Source organism: Gopherus evgoodei, chromosome 14 (genome assembly GCF_007399415.2).
Source record: "Gopherus evgoodei ecotype Sinaloan lineage chromosome 14, rGopEvg1_v1.p, whole genome shotgun sequence".
NCBI classification, from domain to species: domain Eukaryota; kingdom Metazoa; phylum Chordata; order Testudines; family Testudinidae; genus Gopherus; species Gopherus evgoodei.
The window spans coordinates 6539507-6562150 of NC_044335.1; the positions used below are offsets into that span (position 1 = coordinate 6539507).

General features: G+C 43.5%; 1 protein-coding gene across 3 annotated transcripts in view; it reads right to left on the reverse strand.

Annotated features, from left to right (window-relative positions):
* The window catches only part of COL20A1 (collagen type XX alpha 1 chain), a 100142-nt gene that overhangs the window by 14898 nt on the left and 62600 nt on the right, over positions 1-22644 (reverse strand). For 2 of the 3 annotated variants that reach the window (XM_030533749.1, XM_030533750.1), the window contains exons 24-35: positions 22059-22201; positions 21579-21688; positions 17151-17309; positions 14540-14617; positions 10847-10933; positions 6144-6197; positions 4957-5052; positions 4332-4385; positions 3602-3655; positions 2853-2906; positions 1419-1490; positions 365-400 (exon numbers count right to left, since the gene is read on the reverse strand). In XM_030533749.1, coding sequence (XP_030389609.1) covers positions 365-400; positions 1419-1490; positions 2853-2906; positions 3602-3655; positions 4332-4385; positions 4957-5052; positions 6144-6197; positions 10847-10933; positions 14540-14617; positions 17151-17309; positions 21579-21688; positions 22059-22201 — 997 coding nt within the window. The remainder of the gene's footprint in view (positions 1-364; positions 401-1418; positions 1491-2852; positions 2907-3601; positions 3656-4331; positions 4386-4956; positions 5053-6143; positions 6198-10846; positions 10934-14539; positions 14618-17150; positions 17310-21578; positions 21689-22058; positions 22202-22644) is intronic. The other variant, XM_030533752.1, reaches the window with a different exon arrangement.

Sequence of the window (22644 nt, forward strand, 5' to 3'; positions counted from 1 at the left end):
GACCTGCAACTATTTATGGTAACTGAGGATCTGACCCACCGAATTTTGTTCTGAGTTAGTCAATTAGCATGTAATACATTTTTATAGAAAAAACTTTAATGGGAGTCAAGTAGTTGGTGGGCTTCCCCCTCTCCCACCATTACTGAGACTAAGCCTGTTGCAATATTCTGTCAGGTTCCCGTGGGACATTCATTCAGGTGAATGGAAAGTCAAGAAGCAACAGGTAAATGAGAGAGTTCAGCACTGAAAAGGCTTAATCACGTCACTGTCACTTGTACAGATGCTCAGCGTGCGCTGCCCAGTCAGTGCTGCACTCAGGAACTGCACTGCACAATATAAAGAACTCCAAGGAGAAACAACTCACTTTCTCTCCCCTTTCCCCCTTTGGACCAGGCAGACCCTGTTGAGAAAATAGAGCAAAAATAAACACTTTTTAAACTGGGAGGAGGTGAAACATGGAAAGTAAAAGGCCAATTTAATAAACGCCGGTATTAGTACAGTACTTTGCTGTTGTGATTCGCAAGAGAACAGCCAGCGTTATGTTTATAGGCTAACTCCACGGTAAGGACCACATCTGCAGTGGATCTTTTCAGGTACTCCTTCCAAAACTGTAGTCTCAGCCATCTGCATGCACAAAACCCCACAAATGTGAATGCAGATGCACAGGGGAAGCTGATCTGACAGCCCCATTCTTTGATATCTTATGGTTGTATATCGCAGAATTATGCAAAATGCATGTACAAATGTCATTTTGTTTAGTCACAAACATGTGAACCAGTAAATACTGTGGCTGTGGTTAAGGATATATACACTTCCCCCCACCCCACAACAGAAGACCAAATTCATACAAATAATGGAGGGTTTTTATTAAGGATAACAACAAATAAGGAGCAACAGGAAAAGACTGATGCAAACAAAAAGGCAGAATCAGAGCTGTCAACACTACAGATCTGCCTTTGATCCAAGGTAACTTCTCCTCCCATGCAAGGAGTTCTTCATCTGAGCTAAAGGGACAACTGCAAAGTTCAGATGTGGGCTAAGGCTTGCCCAAAAAATTTGGTTCAGGCCTATCTCTAGTGATTTCTTTCTCCAGTCCAGGATCTTACGTAGGAAATTTTTGACCACTGAATTTTATTTAGCCCAGAATCCTGCGGAGGGCCATGCCTGCCATGAACAACTAGCCCTGAGTCTACTCCAAGACATTTGTCAGCCAGGTCTTTGATAAATAGTTAAAGTCCCTTCCATCAGAAGAGATGGATCTGACCTAACACCTTCAGAGCTACACACATTCAAACTTTGAGGAAGTTCAGATGCAGAGCTGAACTTTGCAGCTGCAGCTCAGTCCGTTTAGAACTCTGTCAGGTTCCATGCTCTCATCAGGCACTCCTCAAGTACCATAACACACACACACCACTTACAGTGGGTCCAACATCACCTGGAGGTCCTCGCTCTCCGCTATTGCCTCGGGAACCTGTTATTCCTTGGAAACCCTGCAGAGATTAAATTGTGAGATGCAGCTACAGAGAAGGCCCAGTCAGCTGCATGCTTTCTTCTTCTGCTACTTGAGGCTGACATCTCCCTATGGCTCCAAGAGCACCAGCAGAATCAGTTTAGAGGGCTCAGTTAAAGGCATTGTGCCCTTAAGGTTTATGTCAGTGCATCATCCAACCATGAAGACAATGTTAAGAGTATATCATGCATGAGTCATGTCATGTTCACATCATTTACAATTACTGTCTCAGTTATGGCCAGGAGAGCAGATGTGAGTTGTGCCCACAACCTGCAAGATGGTTTTTACCCTTCAGTTTTTAGTTCTTTCATTTTATATTGAGATTATTTTAGTCTTAGCCCAGAGCACATCTATTTTTGGACAGTTAACACCTCTCATTTACAGCTGAGCTTCCCTCCAATGTGTAATTCCATCAATAATGAAGAATTGTTTAAAGGAAAAAAAAAACCCTGCATGCTCTAGATATCTCTGTCTGCTCCCCAGTTGTATTTCTGCAGTTGCCAGAATTGTATAGGAAAAGGGCCAGTTATTTTCTATATATTTGTAATTTTTCACCCACTGGATTCCAGTCAATAGCGATTGACAGCTATTTAGTGGTCATGGGGAAATGAGATGGAGATTTCAGTGCAATTCCTAGTGCACAGGTGGCATCTTTGCTATTGAAAGGCTGGTCTGGTGGTTTGTGCTGGGACTCGGTGAATCTGGGTTCACTTCCTGTGTCTGTCACGTACTGCCTGAAGTTCAGTAGTAGGTAACTGAGCCTCGCAATCCCTCAGCTCCTTATCTGTAAGGTGGGGACATCATAACTTCACCACCACCCACGGTGTTGAGAGACACTCGACACTAATGTGATTGGAGCCTTATAAATAAGTAGATGAACTCTAAGGCTGTCCTTGGCGAAACTGAGGCTAGGAATTTGTGAGTGGGAGCAGCTCAGGTCCCACTGGCATGGGCAGAGCTGAGTGAGGACATCTTGCCTGGCATCATGCCCAGCTCCAGCTAGTGACTTCAGTCTAGCATTCTGTATGCCTTAAACTCGTCCACCATCTAAGAAAGAGGAACAGTAGCCAGCTGGACCACCTAACCCTCTGGCAAAGCACATGTCCCTCTAGAGGCTGCCTACTAGCTAAGTTGTCTACTGCTACCCGCTCACAGAGTTACTTCTGAAGCTGAAGTGGTAGAGGTCTCTGCTGCAGTGCTGAAAGTCCCAGGTTCTAACCCTGTGATGACCCATGCCAGGAGGTGCTTACATTGGCTCCAGTGGAAAATGCAGCAAGTCAGCAGGAAGTGAAAGTTGTTGCTGATGACAAGCTTTGTACTGACAGTTTGTGCAAGCTCTTACCCTGGGTCCTGGTGGCCCCGGAGGCCCTGCTGTGCCTTCCAGTCCTCTCACCCCCTGCAAACCCAACAGTGTGTTAACGAGAGGGTCCTCACAGCATTGGTGAGAGCTGAGGGTGCAGTGATGTGATGCCTTACTCCAAATGCTGTTTAGCCAGGGCTTATCAATGGAACATCATAACTGCCAAGGACGTTGGCAACTGCTCAGCCACATAAATCTAGCTGAAGAATTTTTGGGCCAAATTAGAGATGTCTGGATCATCAATTCACCCATCCCTGCTGCCACAGGCTTGCCCTGTGCTAGCAACATCAACTGTCGGGCGGAGAGTAGAGAAAACTGTGAATGCTGCCTCTCGACAGCAGAATGTCCATGCTTCCTCCAAGATGCTGTGAGAAGAATAGGACCCCAGAGCTCTTTGCTAGGTGAGGTGCCATGGGGGAAGTACCCAGAGAGTAAATCTCTAATTCACCATCTCAAGCCAGTTCCTCCCCTCCCACCGTACACTCTGCCATGCACTTTTTACAGGAAGTGGTGCAGATATAGTCTGGCCAAAATTTTCAAATCTGAGTGAGTAAAGTTAGGCACCCAAGTCCATATTTGTGCACCTAAAAGCAGGCCAGTTTTCAGAGGTGCGGTGCAACCTCCGTTTCCCCCACACGTTAGAACCTGTGGGTGCTCAGCATCTCTGCAAATCAGGCCACAAATGGAGTGTTAGGTGCCCAGATTTGAAAATCTGGGTCTTTGTGTTTTACCTTTGCACCCTGAATGCCATCTCTGCCTGGAGCTCCCTGGACACCAGGAATACCCTGGAAAACAGAATTGCTGGTTAAGGCTGGCATCCAGCAATTACATCCCACTCCATATTTTTTAATGGTGGAAATAGAGGCAACCACCAAAGAGGACAATCAAGCACAGCAGAACAAAAGAGAAACAGTACTAAAATGTCAGTGAAATTTCATTTTCAATTGGCTCTGTTTTCTGGTATATGAAACTGAACACGGCCTCATTCACCATCATAAGGTCAGACTCCTCTTCTCTCTCCTCCCCTATGCCTTACATTTTAATAGCACCTTCCATAATAGGGAGTCCCAAAAGAATTTTACAGGCCCAACTGGATCTCCTGCCTCTTCTGCACTGGGGATACTTAGGAAGTGGTAGAGAGGAGGGGTGGAAGCCAGCCTGCTGGTTCTGCCATTGCTTTACTGTTTGTCCACCGCCCAGTTTATTCTTCAGGGAAATGAGCCCAATAATACTTGCAAGGTTGGTGGGAGGCTGAACTGATTCACATTTGCCAAGCTCCTGTGTGGGCTCGAATGTGAGCACACAACAGCAGTGCAAGGTGTTCCTGCAGATTTCCTGTGTAATGGAGATATGGTTTCAAAGTGGGGATGGCAATAATGACAGATAATTCCTTGGATCTCAGATGTTCAGCAGTAAAATAGGTAGCTCTTTGAGTCAAAGGAGTGATGTTGATTATGTTACCTGCATGCCTGGGATTCCAGTGTCTCCTTTCTCCCCTTTAATTCCTGGTGGCCCCTGGAACCAAAATGTAACAATAGAGTTGCATGTATTCTGCACCACCCCTTAAGTTGGGCAGACGTCTATCTGTCCATGGCTACTCACCACTAATGGTCAGTTCAGCATGGCCAGGAACCCAACTACCTCCACATACCCTTTGAAGGGATTCTTGCACACCTCCATATCTGACCCTTTTGCCTGGCATTTGCAGGCAGGTTTGCGTGTCTATCCACATACATGCAAGTGTATACTGCTTCTCTAACACTTGCCCATTGCTTCTCTAACCATGATGACTGTGCTACTGAAATTTTAATACTCCATTGGACACTTCAAGGGCTAGACTAGGGATCAGCTATCCACCATGGCCAGTTTTTAAATCAGAATTTAGCGTCTTGTCAACATTAGGAAAACTAGATATCCCTGTAATAGCAACAGCAAAGCTGGTAGTAGCAGCATTGTAAGCAGTGGTGTAGCTAGGGCTCAGGTGTTTTGATCACCACATCCCTGTAACAAAACCAGACCCCCCATACAGATGTATCTTTCGCACAGAGCAAAAGGTGAGATAACAGCAATGGGAGAGATCACGTACCACTGGACCCTGCATGGTGATTCCTTGGGAGCCTGGTGACCCTTGTTGTCCACCAGGACCCTCTGGTCCGGCTTGTCCTGGAGGACCTGGCTCACCCTAAAGCCAGTCAAAGAAATGAGACCAAATGTGGGGAGGGACACCAGTGACTTCCACACGCATTGACTGCACTGTATGACCGGTGTCAGCACAAAGCAGCTACTGGATACAAAAGGAAGAGACAAGGCCTGGAAGTGTCCAGTACCCTCTGCTGCACAGCCCTTTGCCTTTGCAGTCCGAGGTTTTGAGTCCAGGGAAGTCAATAGTAAAACTCGCACTGGTTGCCAGGGAAGCAGGAGCAGCCCTGCCCTATAGCAAATTATTCTAGCGATTGGAGCTGGTCAAAAAATGGAGGGTGGGAAGGAGAGAAAGTCCCACAAAGACTTCCGAAAACAGTGTCCATTTTTCAATGTCTTTTTCTGACCAGCTCTATCAATGATGCTGGCTTCTGTGCAGAAAAAGGACAGCAGTGTGGGGCGGGGGAGTGGTTCCCTTGCTTCTTTACTGGATTCTCTCAATCATGCTTTGTTGAGTAACACATAGCAAACGCTCTGGATGTGGATTTCAGTGCCTTCCCCACCCCCCAAATTCCAGGTCGTTCAGATCCAGCCTTTTGTTTCATACTTGTCTCTGCTCCTTTTCCACAGAGATATACCCAGTTTCCGTGGCTCTCCCTGTACTTCACACCTTTCCCAAGCACGTCGAGGCACGAGGTCAAATCAGCCACGCACGGCAGGGAGAATAAGAGCACCACAAAACAGGGATGAACGTTTTCTGATAGTCAGGTTGTTTTCTTAGAAAGAAGCTTATCGGATCTATGTAGTTAAATCAACGCAACTGGGTGTCTGGAGAATTTTGGAGCAGGGATCAGGTCTATATCGCACAGCTCTGAGCACCCACTTGGGGTTTAAATAACCATGTCATTTTCTATTCGATTACAGACATTTTCATTGTTCTGTTTCTCAAAATCTCTGGATCCCTGCGCTAAGTAGCAAGAAGGCTCAATCATTAATGTAGGGATGAATTCAGACCTGAGGTGAGTAAATGTAAATCAATTGAAGTTAAGGGAGTTGCACTTTCTCACCCCAGGTCTGCGTATGACCTATAGCTGCCTGAAAGAATATCGGAGGCAGAGTGCTGTCATTGCTCACCTTCGGCCCTGGTTCCCCTTGTTCCCCTTGCGGTCCTCTTCTCCCAGGACTGCCCTGCCAAAGTGGGACAAAGCACAAGACTCTCTTGTTATTAATATTAAGTAGTGTCTGTACTGCGGTAGTGCTTATACTGCACACACACGTCAGAAGATGCTCCGTGCTCCCGCATTGCTTGCTAGAAGGGGATGTGACAAACAGAGCAGGAAGCAGAAGGTAACAGCGAGATACTAGTGAATGTGAAAAGCAGCAATCGCTGCACATCTGCTGCCGGACCATCCATCGCAGCAGAGATCTGAAGGGAGGACATTGAGTGGCTTTGTGGATGCTTATTTCTTCCAGACATGAGGAGGAGCACAGGAAAAAGCCTGAAGTTGCTTGGTTTTGTAACTGTAACAAACGGCTGCCGAAGGTGACATCGGTAGCAGTGAGGGTTGACTCGCTGTGGTTTTGCACCTCTACGGAAAATCTAGGACGGAAGCAACTTTTCTGCTCCATCTGCTTCATTCCAGAGCAGCGTGGGTAGCTCTGCGAATGGTGACGTTGACATAAATCAAAGAGGTCAGGTGAGAGGTGGCCCCCAAGAGGCTCCGAAAGCAGATCCAAATTAGGGTTTCACCCAATTTTTTAAGGACTCAGATGCAGCGTTCTAGTGAATCCCCATCTCTAGCTCACACTCAGCTCAGCCCACATGGGAACTGCAATCGTGAAAGCTCTCACTGCGGTCGTGAGTGGATGCGTAAAGCTCCTCTCATGCTCCCAGCACATATATATGATGGCCTTGCCCCATATGGCACTAGGTAAGTCTGCCACAAATGCATTTTGAGAGGGCTGAAGAGTAACAAGCAGGAAATGGTGCATCCCCTCTCAGGTCAATGGTGTAAGAGAGATTAGAATCAGATCCTCCGTAGTTTAGCATATTCCATAAAAAGGAAAGGTATTCAGTGGGACCATGGAAATGCAACGGAAGCATTTCGTGATGGCACTGAGATTACACACTTGTTTCTCAAAGTGCTTCTCACGAAGTGATGCTGATTAATCTCTATTCCAGCCACTGGTAGCAAGCTGGGGGTGGAACAGCAGCTCATACTTGTACAGACTCTAGAGCACACATTCTACTTTACATAAGCTCCAGATGAGCCCTTTCACAGAAGGGAAGGGTAGTATATCCAGGGAGACCTGGTTTATCTGCGCATCTGCATAACCACTGGATCTAAGAGGAATCTAATCTTCTAGCATGTACAGGTGCTGTATGAACTATTGACATTTTAATCTGATGGCTTCTGTTCGTGAATCTAAATATCAGTGGATTTGGATTAAGCAAGTCTGACTAAGAGCTTTGCTAGAGGTTGTTTATGGGGTGCCCCAAAGGGGCCTATCCCTGAGAAGGTGCTCATTAAGGAGGACTGGATATGCATGAGACATCCTGGCTCACTATGGAATTACTTTAGGCATGTTTAGTGCAAATCGATCAGAGTTTCATGATGCCTGAAGCATGTGTGTCATAACTATATTCGCAATCATGGTGAAAGAAAACCCCTTATTCCCCAAAAGGGCACTGAAGAGACATTTAAATTAGAAGGCCGCATGGGTTCATAACTATGCAGGTAGCAGGTTATCATAGAATCATAGGACTGGAAGGAACCTCGACAGGTCTTCTAGTCCAGTCCCCTAGACTTGTGGCAGGACTAATTATCTAGACCATCCCTGACAGGTGTTTGTCTAACCTGTTCTTAAAAATCTTCAATGATGGAGATTCCACAACCTCCCTAGACAATTTATTCCAGTGCTTAACCACCTTGACAGTTAGGATGTGTTTCCTAATGTCCAACCTAAACCTCCCTTGCTGCAATTTAAGCACATTGCTTCTTGTCTTATCCTCAGCTGTTAAGAACAATTTTTCTCCCTCCTCCCTGTAATAACCTTTTATGTACTTGAAAACTGTTCTCATGTCCCTTCTCAGTATTCTCTTCTCTAGACTAAACAAACACAATTTTTTCAATCTTCCCTCTTAGGTCATGTTTTCTAAACCTTTAATCGTCTTCATTGCTCTTCTCTGGACTTTCTTCAATTTGTCCACATCCTTCCAAAATATGGTGCCCAGAACTGGACACAAAACTCCAGTTGGGACCTAATCAGCATGGAGTAGAGCGGAATAATTACTTTTCATGTCTTGATTACAACACTCCTGCTAATACATCCCAGAATGACGTTTGCTTTTTTTTGCAAGAGTTTTACACTGTGGACTCATATTTAGCTTGTGGTCCACTATGACCCCCAGATCCCTTTCTGCAGTACTCCATCCTAGGCAGTCATTTCCCCATTTTGTATGTGTGCAACTGATTGTTCCTTCCTAAATGGAGTACTTTACATTGTCCTTATTGAATTTCATCCTATTCACTTCAGACCATTTCTCAGTTTGTCCAGATCATTTTGAATTTTAATCCTATCCTCCAAAACACTTGCAACCCCTCCCAGGTTGATATCATCCGCAAACTTTACAAGTGTACTCTCTATGCCGTTATCTAAATCATTGATGAAGATATTGAACAGAACCAGACCCAGATCTGATCCTTGCGGGACCCCACTCGTTATGCCCTTCCAGCATGACTGTGAACCACTGATAACTATTCTCTCGGAATGGTTTTCCAACCAGTTTTGCACCCACCTTATAGTAGCTCCATCTAGGTTGCATTTCCCTAGTTTATTTATTTATGAGAAGGTTATGCGAGAGAGTATCAAAAGCCTTACTAAAGTCAAGATGTACCACGTCTACCGCTTCCCCCCTATCCACAAGGCTTGTTACTCTGTCAAAGAAAGCTATCAGGTTGGTTTGACACAATTTGTTTTTGACAAATGACATACTGTGATGAAGCAATGAGCTGTGTAATTAAAATTTCCAGTGGAATTAACCACTAGTTATTACGTAACAAACAGTAGTTCCTTGTTAATTATGAAATTGACCTCACAGATTAATCCTAATATTTAAAAAGTTAAAAAGTGCTAGTCCTGTTTATTGGCATCAAAAGGGCACATAGGCTTCTGCCCTGTCCCCTCGCTCCAGGAAGAAGTGACTCCACACCCAGTCGGGCAGGCCCTTTTCTCAGGCCTTCGACTTTAAAATTAGCACAGCACAATTCTCCCTTCCCCCCTACTCAGGGTCTTCCTCAGGGGCCTATCTACTCCCTGCTGGGTTCCATACTAGAGGCCACCTGTCTGAGAGTCCAACCCTGCTCCAGAGCTGCCCACAGGAGCCAGCCAGCTTCCTGTTGTCCTGTTCCCCAATCTCAGTAGTTTTCTATCAGCACCTCCCTGCTCCTGGCAGCTTTCTCCTCCACTGGGCCACCAGCTGGCTTTTGTAAGCACTTGATCACTAGCCGCTCTCTCTCAGCTGAGAGGGAGCCGATTCTTCGCAGATGAGGCTGGGCCCAACTCCCCTTAAAGAGCCGGCCACCCCGTAACAGGATATTGTTAAACTATATTTATTTGACACAGAGAAAGATTTTTTCTACATTGTGGAAGATTCTCTGGGCCAGATTTTCAGCCCTCAGCTTCTTCATGCAAAAATTCCAATTGCAATCTGCATGTGCAAATACCTGCTAGGTATTCCCATGCCTGCTCTTGTTGTTTAAACAGTCCTGTGGGGAAATGTTAACATTTGCACCCAAAAAAACCATTGCGGCAAGTGAGTGCATGCATTACATGTTCATGGGGGGAGAGTAGGTACAGCCTTGGTTGTAAATGTTCCCCTCTCTCTATGTAATGTGCATTATGAAACACAGAATTTGTGGTAATTATACAATTTTTCTGCAGTGACTGAAAAACAGATATGAACAACCAGAACTTCTGAGAGTCAGAGTCAATACACACTCCCCCTACATTAAATTTTTATTGAATCGAGCCCTGAATTCAGTTGGATTCAAGGTTGCCATGCCATGCCTTTTGCATTTCAAGTGTTCATACAGGGTTTTGGAGCTTCCTATCCAATATATCTTTACAGACAGACAAAAAGTGGAGCTGGCCTTTCTTCTGTAAGAGGATTAGTACAGTAAACTCTCTCTGCCCCCAGCTGTCACTGTCGCCTTGCAAGATAACTTATTTCGCTTTGGCAGTAGGAGAGGGAAATGAAAGGAAAGGCCTGCCCAGGTTGAGATGGCTGCCTTGAGAGAGACAAACATCAGCAGTTTTTATATTATTCAGCATTTTAAAAATACAAATATCTATGCAGAAATGGGCTTGGACCACGATGCCAGCTCCATGCACCCTTTGCTTTGTTGGCATTTGATATTTGGATCGATATATTCTGGCTTCATTGCACCTCTGATATTAAGGGGTCTTAAACCTCCCCCCAAAGTTGGGAAGTTCAGAGTTCAGGATATGGAAATCTGCCAGCATTTACTTGGTGTTCAGAACAAAAGGAAGAGAAACCCAGCTCTGCAAGTCACAGTCACTGGGCCCAAGTTGAGCAGAGAAGGTCTCCACCTCCTTTAATCAGTTATATGATCTCATAAGAGATGATAAACATGGAGTCACATGCCATGCACCATAGTTCATTGCTTAACTTCCTGTTTCCCTTCTCGTCCAGTGTCTGCCAAGATTGTGAGTTCATGGCAGGGACCTTGTCCTTTGCACATGGCTGTGAAATGCCACATGGATGCCACACAATATGAACATTTCTAGGAACAAATGTGAGCAGGCAAACTTACAGGGGGCCCTGGAGGACCTGGCAGGCCTGGGATACCTGAAGTGCAGGTGCAGGAAGGAGTTAAGGTAGGGCAGGTCTCTTCATTTCTCTGAAAGAAAGAAAAAAAAAAGAAATTATGGGTAACATTCTCAAAAATTCAGTACCATTTTCATGACTCAGGCATTGAAAGTAGGGTTGTCGATTAATTGCAGTTAACTCACATGATTAACTCAAAACAATTGTGATTAATCGCAGTTTTAATTGCACTATTAAACAATAGAATACCAATTGAAATTTATTAAATATGTTTGGATATTTTTCTACATTTTCAAATATATTGATTTCAATTATAACACAGAATACAAAGTGTACAATGCTCACTTTGTAATAAAAATAATATAAATATTTGCACTGTACAAATGATAAACAAAAGAAATTGTATTTTTCAGATCACCTCATACAAGTACTGTAGGGAAATCTCTTTATTGCGAAGGTGCAATTTACAAATATGGATTTTTTTTTGTTACATAACTGCACTCCATAACAAAACAATGTAAAACTTTTCAGCCTGCAAGTCCACTCAGTCCTACTTCTTATTCAGCCAATTGCTAAGGCAAACAAGTTTGTTTACAGTCACGGATATAATGCTGCCCGCTTCTTATTTACGTCACCTGAAAGTGAGAACAGGCTTTCTTTTGCATGGCACCTTTGTAGCTGGCATTGCAAGATATTTATGTGCCAGATATGCTAAACATTCATATGCCCCTTCATGCTTTAGCCACCATTCCAGAACATGCTTCCATGCTGATGACGCTTATTAAAAAAAGAATGCATTAATTAAATGTGTGTGTAGCAAAGTGACAACTCATCGGTGCAGCGCCTCCTGCTGGTCATCTGGGAATTAGCTCTTTTCCAGCATTTGGAGCGTCCTCTGCAGGCCAGTGTCTTGCCTGCCGCTGGCCCCGTGTTCCTCCCAGACCCCAGTGCCATTTACCTTGGGGTTCTGCCCCAGCAGTACTCCTATACTCTTGGTCTCCCCTCCCCGGGGAACCCCCAATCCTCTAAACCCGCTTTGCCTCGGTGGCTACTGCCAGTCATCATCTAGCCCCCGCTCACTGGGGCAGACTGAAGTCTCTAATGGCCACTCATCATGGCAAGGGGTTAGGACCTGCTGCCTTTACCTATCCTCAGGCTGCCCCTCTGCAGCCCCAGTACCTTTTGGCCTTAAAGCAAGGCCTGCAGCCTGGGGGTTTTACCAGGCTGGAGCTCCCGAGCTCCCTTGCCCTATTCCCCAGCCCTGCTCCCTCCAGGGTTACAGTGAGACTCCTCCAGCTTCTGGCCCACAGCCCTCTTATCAGGGCCAGCTGGGCTCTGATTGGGCTGGTCACAGCTGTGGCTGCCTCCCCAAACAGCCTAGCCTGGCTGTTTTGGACCTGTTCTCCAGGAGTGGGGCAGCTGCCCCACTACATTGTGACTGAACTCCTTGAGGGAGAATTATATGTCTCCCGCTCTGTTTTACCCACATTCTGCCATACATTTTATGTTATAGCAGTCTCGGACGATGACCCAACATGTTGTTCATTTTAAGAACATCTTTACCACAGATCTGACAAAACGCAAAGAAGGTACCAATGTGAGCTTTCTAAAGACAGCTACAGCACTCGACCCAAGGTTTAAGAATCTGAAGGGCCTTCCAAAATCTGAAAGGGATTAGGTGTGGAACATGCTTTCAGAGGTCTTAAAAGAGCAACACTCTGATGTGGAAACTACAGAACCTGAACCACCAAAAAAGAAAATCAACCTTCTGGTGATGGCATCTGACCCAGAGGATGAAAATAAATACGCATCAGCCCACACTGCTTTGGATTATTATCGAGCAAAACCTGTAATCAGCATGGACACATGTTCCCTGGAATGGTGGTTGAAGCATGAAGGAACATATGGATCTCTAGTACATCTGGCATATAAATATCTTATGACACCAACTGCAACAGTGCCACATGAATGCTAGTTCTCACTTTCAAGCAGCAGGCGGCATTATCTCCCGCAAATGTAAACAAACTGGTTTGTCTAAGCAATTGGCTGAACAAGAAGTAGGACTGAATGGACTCGTAGGCTTTAAAGTTTTCCATTGTTTTATTTCTAAATGCAGGTTTTTTTGTATATAATTCCATATTTGTAATTTCAACTTTCATGATAAAGAGATTCCACTACAGTACTTGTATTAGGTAAACTGAAAAATACTATTTCTTTTGGTTTTTACTGTGTAAATATTTGTAATAAAAATAAATATAAAGTGAGCACTGTACACTATATTTGAAAATGTAGAAAACAGCCAAAAATATTTAAATAAATAGTATTCTATTATTAATTGTGCAATAAATTGTGTGATTAATATTTTTAATCATTTGACAGCCCTAACTGAAATTAAATGGTACTTAGCCTCCTAAGTCCCTTTTGAACATGGGACTTAGGCACTGCTGAAAATTTTCTTTATCATTCCAGTACTTAGCTGGATTATATTTCCCATGATGCACCATGGTCTCCCCTCTTGGTGATATGAGGCAGTGCTTCATGGGAGTCCAGGGGCCATGGTGCATTATGGGAGATAAAGTCCAGCTGAGACACAATATTCAAATTGAAATATTTTGGGTTTCATCTAAAGTATTTCAATTTTAAGCTCAAAACCAAAACATTTTTGGATTTTGAGCATTCATTTTTTCAGTGAAAATCAAAATTTTATGTAGATAGCAGATGGTTTGTGTTAAAAATTATGTTTAATCAAAGACCCAATTTTCCATCAAAAAACAATTTATAAAGGGAAATTTTCCAACCAGCCCTACATTTTATAGTCATTGAAATTTACAATAAATATATCCTGAGGAAAACAATCAGTCAATCTACTCCTTTCTAAAGATTTGCCCACAAAACAAACCATCTCTCAGTTCAGGAGTAATACATTTTTTGTGTGCAGTAGAAGCCCAGGGGCGGAAAGGAATAGCAGGGAAATGTTATAACTTCAACTGACAAATTCGGGATTTCTGGTTCACAGGAGAATTTGAAATATCAAAAAATCCCACAAACTGGAAATCCCAAGAAAAAAATCTTTCAGAAACCTGACACACGGCCCTTCCAAAACCAGATATACTTGCCAGAACCCTGGCATCTGCTTCGTAAAACTGACACTCTTGTCCGCTGAATGTCAATTTCAGGCAGCAGCTGCTGGCGGTCCCATGGAGGCTATCCCAGGCCAGAGACCCTGGGGCTTTCAGACTCTTAGGCAGGCTGGTCCCCAAAGCTATTTTCACCAATCATTTTACGTTTGATGAATTGGTATTTTCTGATGAAGCTTTGTTTCACCAGAAAAATGTCCAACCGGCTGTAGTTATAACTCAGAAATGAAGGCCAATAGCAGAGCTGTGTGACTGACAGCGCTGGCTTAGTAGATCTGATTCAAGTCAGGAATTACGTGCCCTGGTGGAGATGTGTTTGAGAAGCTCTCTTACGTGCTGAAGCCAACAGGCATTTTATTATTAATTTCACTGGGAGCAGATGCAGACGCACTTGGCCTTAGCTCTAGCTAGTTTTATCAGTTTCTTGGAAAAAAATAAAAGTTCATCTTCTGGCCCTACCAAAATTCTATTTAAAGTGTCATTTCTTTGTGACACACCCCCTAGTCTCATCCCAATGAGCACATAAGTCAGTCACATCTTACCAGTGCCGGGAGATCACAACATCTATCTTCCTCTGCCAAGGAGTCACTGCAAACAATCTGTAAAGACTGCAGCTGGAACTGTGGAGCAAAGAGAATTAGACGAGTCATGAGAAGAGTTACAAATGTGACAGGTGGGTTGGCTGTGCAACCTGCCATTTCCATGGCCATACATAATTATTCTACCCACTGCTGGAGAAGAGAGGCCCCCTAACAAGAATTTAGGTGTAGAAAAAAGGATAGAACTGCACTGTTGTTGTTTTTTTAAATATAGTGCCTCCAGGTGTCCTGATGAACAGCAATTATGCAGGCTAATGCCCCAGTTATTGTATGTTCCCAACAATAGCTCATGCCAAGTCTTGTTAAGATGCCAATGAGAATAATAGCTCATCCTACTGCAAGCCGCAGGGTGGTCTGTCAAGAAGTTGTATAAGTTCTTGGCCACTTCTGGCTGCAGCAGAATGTAAAAATAACCTTATGTAAGAGAGTATCATGAGCTTTCTCCCCTTCCCCCTATCCACCACCCATACAGACACATTCTTTCAAAGGTAATTGTACAAACTGCAGACACAAGGCAATGGATACAGAATTTAGAAGGGGTGGATGGTCATTGGACTGCATTGCAAGTCTCAGGCCTCTGAGGCCAGAGCCTTGCAAAGTGAACTCTGTCAGCTCATCCATGCTAACAAAACCACCGTTTCCGATTTACTCACATTTTAGCAGCGGCAGCCGCTCCCAAGGCCCCAGGTAATTGGCTTCAACACAAACCAAAATGTAAAAAGACAACTTTGCTCTGCTGCCACTCAAGAAAGTGGTAGAAGAACAAAAACAGCAGATATTCCTGGGAGATGCATCCTCCCCTTCCAAATAAATCTGCCCTCCTTCTCAGCATCTCTCTAGACTGCCAGATCTTTCCGTTTTGATTAGCAAAAGAGCAAATGCAGCATGAAACCAAAAAAAGAAAAAAAAAAGGGGGGGGAGATATATTTAAAACCCAGTTTTTTAAAAATGCCATTTTTACCAAATCAAATCTTCCCCTCCCCCCAAGCATTTAATGATGGGTGAGTGGTGCGACTGGAGGAGTGGGATGTGCAGCATATGGCTATAAAATGAGCCTCATACATCAAATGGCACTTAGAGATGTCTTAAATAAGGTTTGGTGATAACCAGTAATGAGGCACTCTGTCTCCTCAAGGGCAGCAGAGCTGCAGAAGACATGAAACTTTGTTAGGCTTGAAGCATGACGGGAGTAGAGATGGTCTGGGCTGTTCATTAGTAGCTCTTCAATGAGTGGATCCAGCTAGCTAAGCTGCTAAAAGGAAAAACCAGGGAGGGATAAAGGATATTTTCCTCCAAGGCAGAGATCTGACATGGCTGCTGTCAGTCTAAACCACCACAGTATTTCTTTAGCAAATAAAATTAGAGCTGCTTGAATCCTGCTTTATTATGAATCTGTTCCCATATGGTATTGCTCATTCCTTTGATGGCATTTCTCATGGTACGTTGCATGACTCCACTTCCTCCTGGTGTTAGCTGAGGCTGCATGCAATGCAGACGGGCCAGATTGCTTGTGCAATGCTGCCTTCAGGTGTGGAAGGCTGCAGTCAGCTGATCTGTTCCTATTTGCACCCCCTAGATCTACGGTCAGAGTGCTGTGGAGCAGGCGCCTAATTCATCCTTGCCCTGCACCTTTGTAATCATTGAAACCAATGCAAATAATTCCCATGAAATCAGTGGGAGTCAGGTGCCAAAATACCTTTGAGGATCTGGACCAAGGGGCAGAAAACACTACCAGATCAGCCGCTGGAGTGTTTCTACACTTATTTTGCAGCGGTGGAAATGGCAACATGAGGTATAAGGCAATGAAGAATCAGATTCAGGGTGTATTTTGTCTCTGGTGCTTGTTTTTCTCATGGGTCAATCAGCCCAAGACCACTGATCTTCGGGGCACGGCACAAAGCCAAGATGTTCATTTATTTGTTTCCTTTACCTATGGGGCAAAAGTGGGCTTTTGTTTGCAACTGAGTCTAATGTTGAGATGTTTTTTTGGTGACTACTCTGAGTATTGTTTTACAGTCATTCAAGGACAGTCATTCAGGAACAGTGCACTTTTGAGAATTTTAGACCAAATGAAACCCATCTGAACGCGTTGCCCCCGTGAAGACTAGTATGTGGCTGCTGCTACTCCATGGGAGCTGACGTATAAACCCTTTTCTTTTCGAAGCAATCTAGTAACCCTCCTGCCTTTTTCAGCCAAGTGCAACAGGATCTGTATGTCCTCAGTTTCCAAGATTATGCAGTATTAAAGCCCCATGTAAGCTCCTCACCCACAGATCAGGGTGCGAGCTGATGTGACTATGTGGCACACACGTGCTGCACTACATCTCGTCACAAACTCCCAAAGGTAGGAGGAGAGAGTGCAAAACATTGCATTAAAAATGCTCATCAAATTTCAAAAACTGCATAGGTGTATAACACTTCCCTACTTCACAGGGGGAACGCAACACAAGAGAAATGGGGAGAGGGAACAGTAATTCTATTCTGATTTGTATCCCAGCCAGCCCTGAATTTAGACACAAGACTCCTCATTAAAATTGATAAACACTGTACTTACCGCTGCTGACCCACTCCTGGGTCCTCTGGTTCCTGTCAGTTTTCCTAGCATGATGAAGCCAGCTGTGGAGACGCTTGCCATAGCATTGATCGGTTTCTCTGCTATTTTCTTACAGTCCAAGTAGAGTTTGATCCTGAAATGGCTCACAGCTATGTGCACCTGGATAACAATTAAAAATAGATGCGTTAGACCTCACCTGTTGGATGGAGGATTCTTTTTAATCATGTATCTGGCAGAGTTCATATCCACTTTGGCAAGCAAAGGCATCTTTTTTTGTGCCTGTAATGATCACAAATGATATTGGGTGAACGCCCTAAAGAGTGAACTCCTCTATGGACAATAATACCTTGTCCTAAGGGACATCAAAACCATTGGAGAATCAAAGTTTCAGAAGACTGGGGGGTGGAGGGGGCTAGTCCAACCAGCACTGAAGTCTGCACTCAGGATCTCCTATTTTTAGCTCCCCTGACTATGAACAGGGGGCCAGTTTTCCCAGGGACAGTCAGCTCCTCACTCCCCAACACTCCTGCAGAGTTTAGGAGCTATGCAAGAGAAGAGCTCTTCTTCAGATTCCCAGGCCTCTTCCCCAGCCAGCCCTGAGCAAGCCAGGAATCCTTGTGTGCAGAAACCTTCAACTGATAACAGGGTCAGTAACGATGGCGAAAAGTTTCTGTCAAAACAACAACAAACAGCCCACTTTGTGCACTGAAGGCTTTGGAGCACAGGACTTGTGGCTTCCTCTAGGCCAGCTCTTGGGATGGAGAAAAGGGACGCAGAATAGGGCTGAGAGCTGGAGCATAGTTCCTTCACAGTCAAACCCTGAAAGACATACACGAGTTCAGGATAACCAAGAGTTTGAGTAAGCGGAGATACGGTTAATCAGACTTTGATTGCACCTGAACAGCCATAGGAGCCCACTGTTGGATGTCAACCCTCTTCTGGAGGAGCCATTCCTGGAGTTCTGATGTGAAGTAGATCAGCCTCCATAATTAGTTTAGTCCGTGGGTTGTCTACTGGGACAGTTGTTAAGTAGTGCAGGGCAATTTTTTTTTTGGCAAATAGAGGTTTGCTGAAAAATGCATTTTTTCAAAACTCCTCAACTATTCATGAATTTGGGTAGAATTCAGCAAAAGTTTTAGCTTGGAAAAAAATAAAAAGGAAAGGTTTAACCATTTTGTTCTGATGTTTCTGAAACAGAATGTCTTGACATTTTGAAACGAAATAGTGTTTTGTTATGAAATGCAGCTAATTTACAATCAAAAAAAAAAAGTGAGAAAACACTCCCAAAATGACCTGAAACAAAATGAAAAATTGTTTGTCTGACTCAAATCAAACAAAAAAAGTCAATTTCAGCTGGAACCAAACCACATTTCCCCCCCTCCCACCAAAGTTTTCAGTTTGACTCCCAAACCAAAAAGTCCATTATTTGCTCAGGTCTAGTTGTAAGGTGCTAATTTGGGTGGAGGGTTTTAATTTCTACATTAAAAAAAAAAGTCAGGGACAATTTTGATGAAAATTTAAAAAAAAAATGTTCCCTTATTTTCAGTCAAACAAGTGAACATTTTCTAAGTTTTTGAAGTTCAATTAATTAATTAATTAGAAGGGCACAGGGAATTATTATTTTTTCCCTCCCAGCCAGTTACCTGGTCCAGATTTGAAGTGGTTAACTGGTGGTGAAAGAATATCCCATTAGCAGTCCCTGAGATACGCTATGAAAGGCCTCTGCTTTAATACAAAGATCTCTCTTTCTACCCCACATGAAAATGCAGGACTTTTCTTTCATAATCTTCTAATGCTGTTCTCAGTCTCACACTCATTATTCTGTTTGGAAAGTGGTTATTAACAGCAAATACAAAGATGATGTTTGGTACAGATGGGAAAAAAAGAATGTGTTTCTCTCCTGCGTATTTAACAGGAAACTGTATAGCCATGCAAGACGCCAGATTGGATGGCAGTCACCTGTGGGGCAGAGGCGATCTCGCTGACAAACTACCCAAGGTGAGGGGCCAAGGAGAAAGAGACAGCAGACCGGAGATGATGAGTTCTTTGTGAATGTGACAAGGCTTCTTCTCCATAATGATCTGAACTGCACCTACCTAGCTGAGATCATACCAGGCAGGGCCCAAGCTGCGCTACGCAGACTTCCTTTTACTCCCTCTTGAATACATTGGGCTTTTAATGAGAGTGTTCAAGGCTTGTATTGTGTCAAGGTAAAGTCACTGTGGAAGGTCCTGGGAGGGAAGACACTCTTCCGACCTCTTGCAAGAAGCATTCAGGAATAAAACATTGCCTCATCCAGAGTAGGTAATCCCCTAAGGAGTGCCTGCTGCCTAGATATAGGCTGTGGGGAGTGCAATAGAAAAAAGAACATTCTGTCTTTATACGGTGAGAAATTACAGTGTCCAAGCTCTCTACCATTTCCCCCTCATTTCTCCCTGTCTCCAAATCCCCCATCTATCTTTAACCATCCTCCTCTCCAGCCTCCAGAACACAGAGTTACTTCTCTTCATGAAATCTCGTTACAACCACCCCCTTCTATTCAGGTTAGGACTGATCTCTGCAAAAGTGTTTTATGGATCATGTATGAAGGATGCGTCACAAAAAGTCATTGTTTTCCACTGCTTTGTAAAGTTGTTGTCCCAAAATCAAAAGGCAAAAAACAGCCTCATTTCTAACAACCTCTGACAAATCTGCCAGGTGCCCTCAACTTTGAGCTTAAAAAATGATTGCTTCTGGCACTTCAGCTGGGAATAATACCACCACCTAGTTCTTATCTAGCGCTGCTCATCTTTAGAGATCAAAGCACTTTAGAATGGAGGTCAGTATCATGATCCCCATTTTTACAGATGGGGAAATTGAGGCACAGAAAGGGAAGAGACATGCCCAAGGTCACCCAGCAAGTCAGTGGCAGAGCTGGGAATTGGACCAAGGCCTCTTGAGTCCCAGACCTGTGCATATCCACTGGCTATATTGCCTTAGAATGTGCTCCATGGTAACTCACCTTTTTATGGGTTAGCAGAGTGAATAGCTGTGCCCACATGACAAACTGTGGGTCTATCACATACCCAATTGCCTTATTTCAGTACCTTCCTGTTTCCTACATTTCAATTTTTAATTCTTACTCTCATATGAGGAAGAAAGTGACGGGTATGGAAGAGAAACCGGTGACTCCAGTTAAAGCCAGGAATAGAGCAGTCAGCCACTGGGCAAGCTCCCCAGGGCACTGACACCCTGACCTATAACCACCTGCTAGCCTAACTTGTCCAGCCCTTTCACAGCTTATTCCATGTCCCCCACAAACACCTACTATTAGGCATATCCACCTCAACCCCAGTTCATACTACAGCCAATCATTCCCAGTTCTTTGCCTCTCGTGAGTAAATGATTCCCTCTGCTGAACCGAGAGGTGATTTTACAGTGTGCATCAAGACTAGACAAAGACTTGCAAATTCTTTTGCACTTAGACTGTGATTCTGCATAGACATAAACATACATTTAACTTTAAGGCCAATAGGCCATAACTAGTCTCATTGACTTCAAAGGAACTATTTAAAAGCTTAAATCTTCTCATGGCTGAGACCAGAGTTGACATTTCAACTATACAGCCAGAGAAAAAAGGATAGTGCAATTACATGAGTACGATGCTATGCACCACTGGGAGTACCATGCTGCATCATAAATGGACATGCATACAGTCCAATAAACAGATTCCTTGAGAGACACATATCAGGGCAATATTAAAATCGAAGTGAGTGAACTGAATCAGCTACTATGTTAGCTCTTATAATGCATCTCTTATGGAGAAAAAGACATTTTTCATAGGGTGGTTATATCTTTGCTAAAGCGTTTTTATGAAAATATATCAAATATTTATACTGTACAAAACTGGCAAAAAATTCATATTTAAAAAGGAAGTGCATGGTTCAACATACGTTATATATATTTCGCTACTGTAGCATTTCATGTTTCCACCAAATATTACGTTTTAAATATGACAATTAGCCAAGTTTTTTGTGTGTGGATATATTTCATATACTCACATGTGACCTCGGTGGCTGGGTTGATTGGAGCCATGGGGATTTAGTTGGGGATTGGTCCTGTTTTGAGCAGGGGGTTGGACTAGATGACCTCCTGAGGTCCCTTCCAACCCTGAGATTCTACGATTCTATGTCTTTTAAGTATATCTAACTATGTAGTGCATTTTAAGAAATATTCAATACTTGGAAAATATGTATTTTTCATATGGGATGACTCAGAATTCCTTACAATTGCAAATCAATGCAAAGAGGTTGGCCAATTTGCTAATGATTTTTTTAAAGAACATTCTTATAACCACTTTTCAGTACAAATAATATATATTGAGTGCATTTTTTCTCAGCCTGCCCTTGTGAGATAATGATCTAAGTTACTCCCTCCCTTGATAAGGACCTTATGAAAGCTCCCGTAGAATATCTTCTTCACTTCCTGTTGGTCAAAGGTGACTTCCTGTAAATCAGCCTTGTAGTCATGATTGAAATAGGTCAAGGATTTCTTACTGGCTACAGGGGAAAATAGGACAAATAAGAACTTAGAATTAAAATAAAATTTGATTTCACCTACAGCATGTTGAAGAAATATATAAGCTTAAACATACTGAAATATTTAATACTTGTCAAACTATAAAAGCACAAAAAAGGAAAATAATGGGTAAAGTAAAGAACACATTGCAAAATGGAATAAATAAAATTAGAGTTTTTAGTGGGTTTTTAACTATACAGAAAAACATTTTCATATGTTATTTCAATAGCTTCTGTAACGTTCATTGGACACTGGCAAGTTTCAATCATAAAATTGTCCAACTGAGTATAGAGGTTGGTTCTGTTACTCTTTCAAATACCTGAGTCTGATCTATACAACATGAAACCTTACAGTCAAGTATAACCCCGAGGAGTGGCTGGAAGTCCTCATCTGTTAGCTGCCACACGGCAAAGGGCTCTTTGGGAGCCTCCGGAAGGAGCCGGAGGAGGATGCTGATGGTGTGCACAGACGGAATCCCAGAGAGAAGCACTTCACTGGAATGAGATAAGCAGAAGTCAGCTCAGTGACTAATGATAATGAATGCCAGGGGCTTATGTACTACCTTCCTGACAACCAGAACAGTTCTGAGCTACAGAGAAAGTGTTGTTATCGAGGCTTGATGGCCTGACTGAGGATCATTTGTAGGCCAGATCCTCTGCTGCTGTAACTCGGTTGAAATTGAAGGAGTTACCCCAGTAGAGAATCTGCTCCATATTTTGTACATTCCTCTTGGGTTTTAAAAGCATATGCAGAATTTTGCATGTACAGGGCATCCCTGTGGCCTTATCATAGCATGACAAGGAAGGTCCAGGTCCAGTCATCAACGTCAATCTGTAACTCCCTGTGTTGGGTCAGGGAATGCTGAAGAGACAGTGAATGCAGCCTTGCATCATTCAAAAGAGACATTTCTGGTAGCTTATGAACTACTTTGATAGGC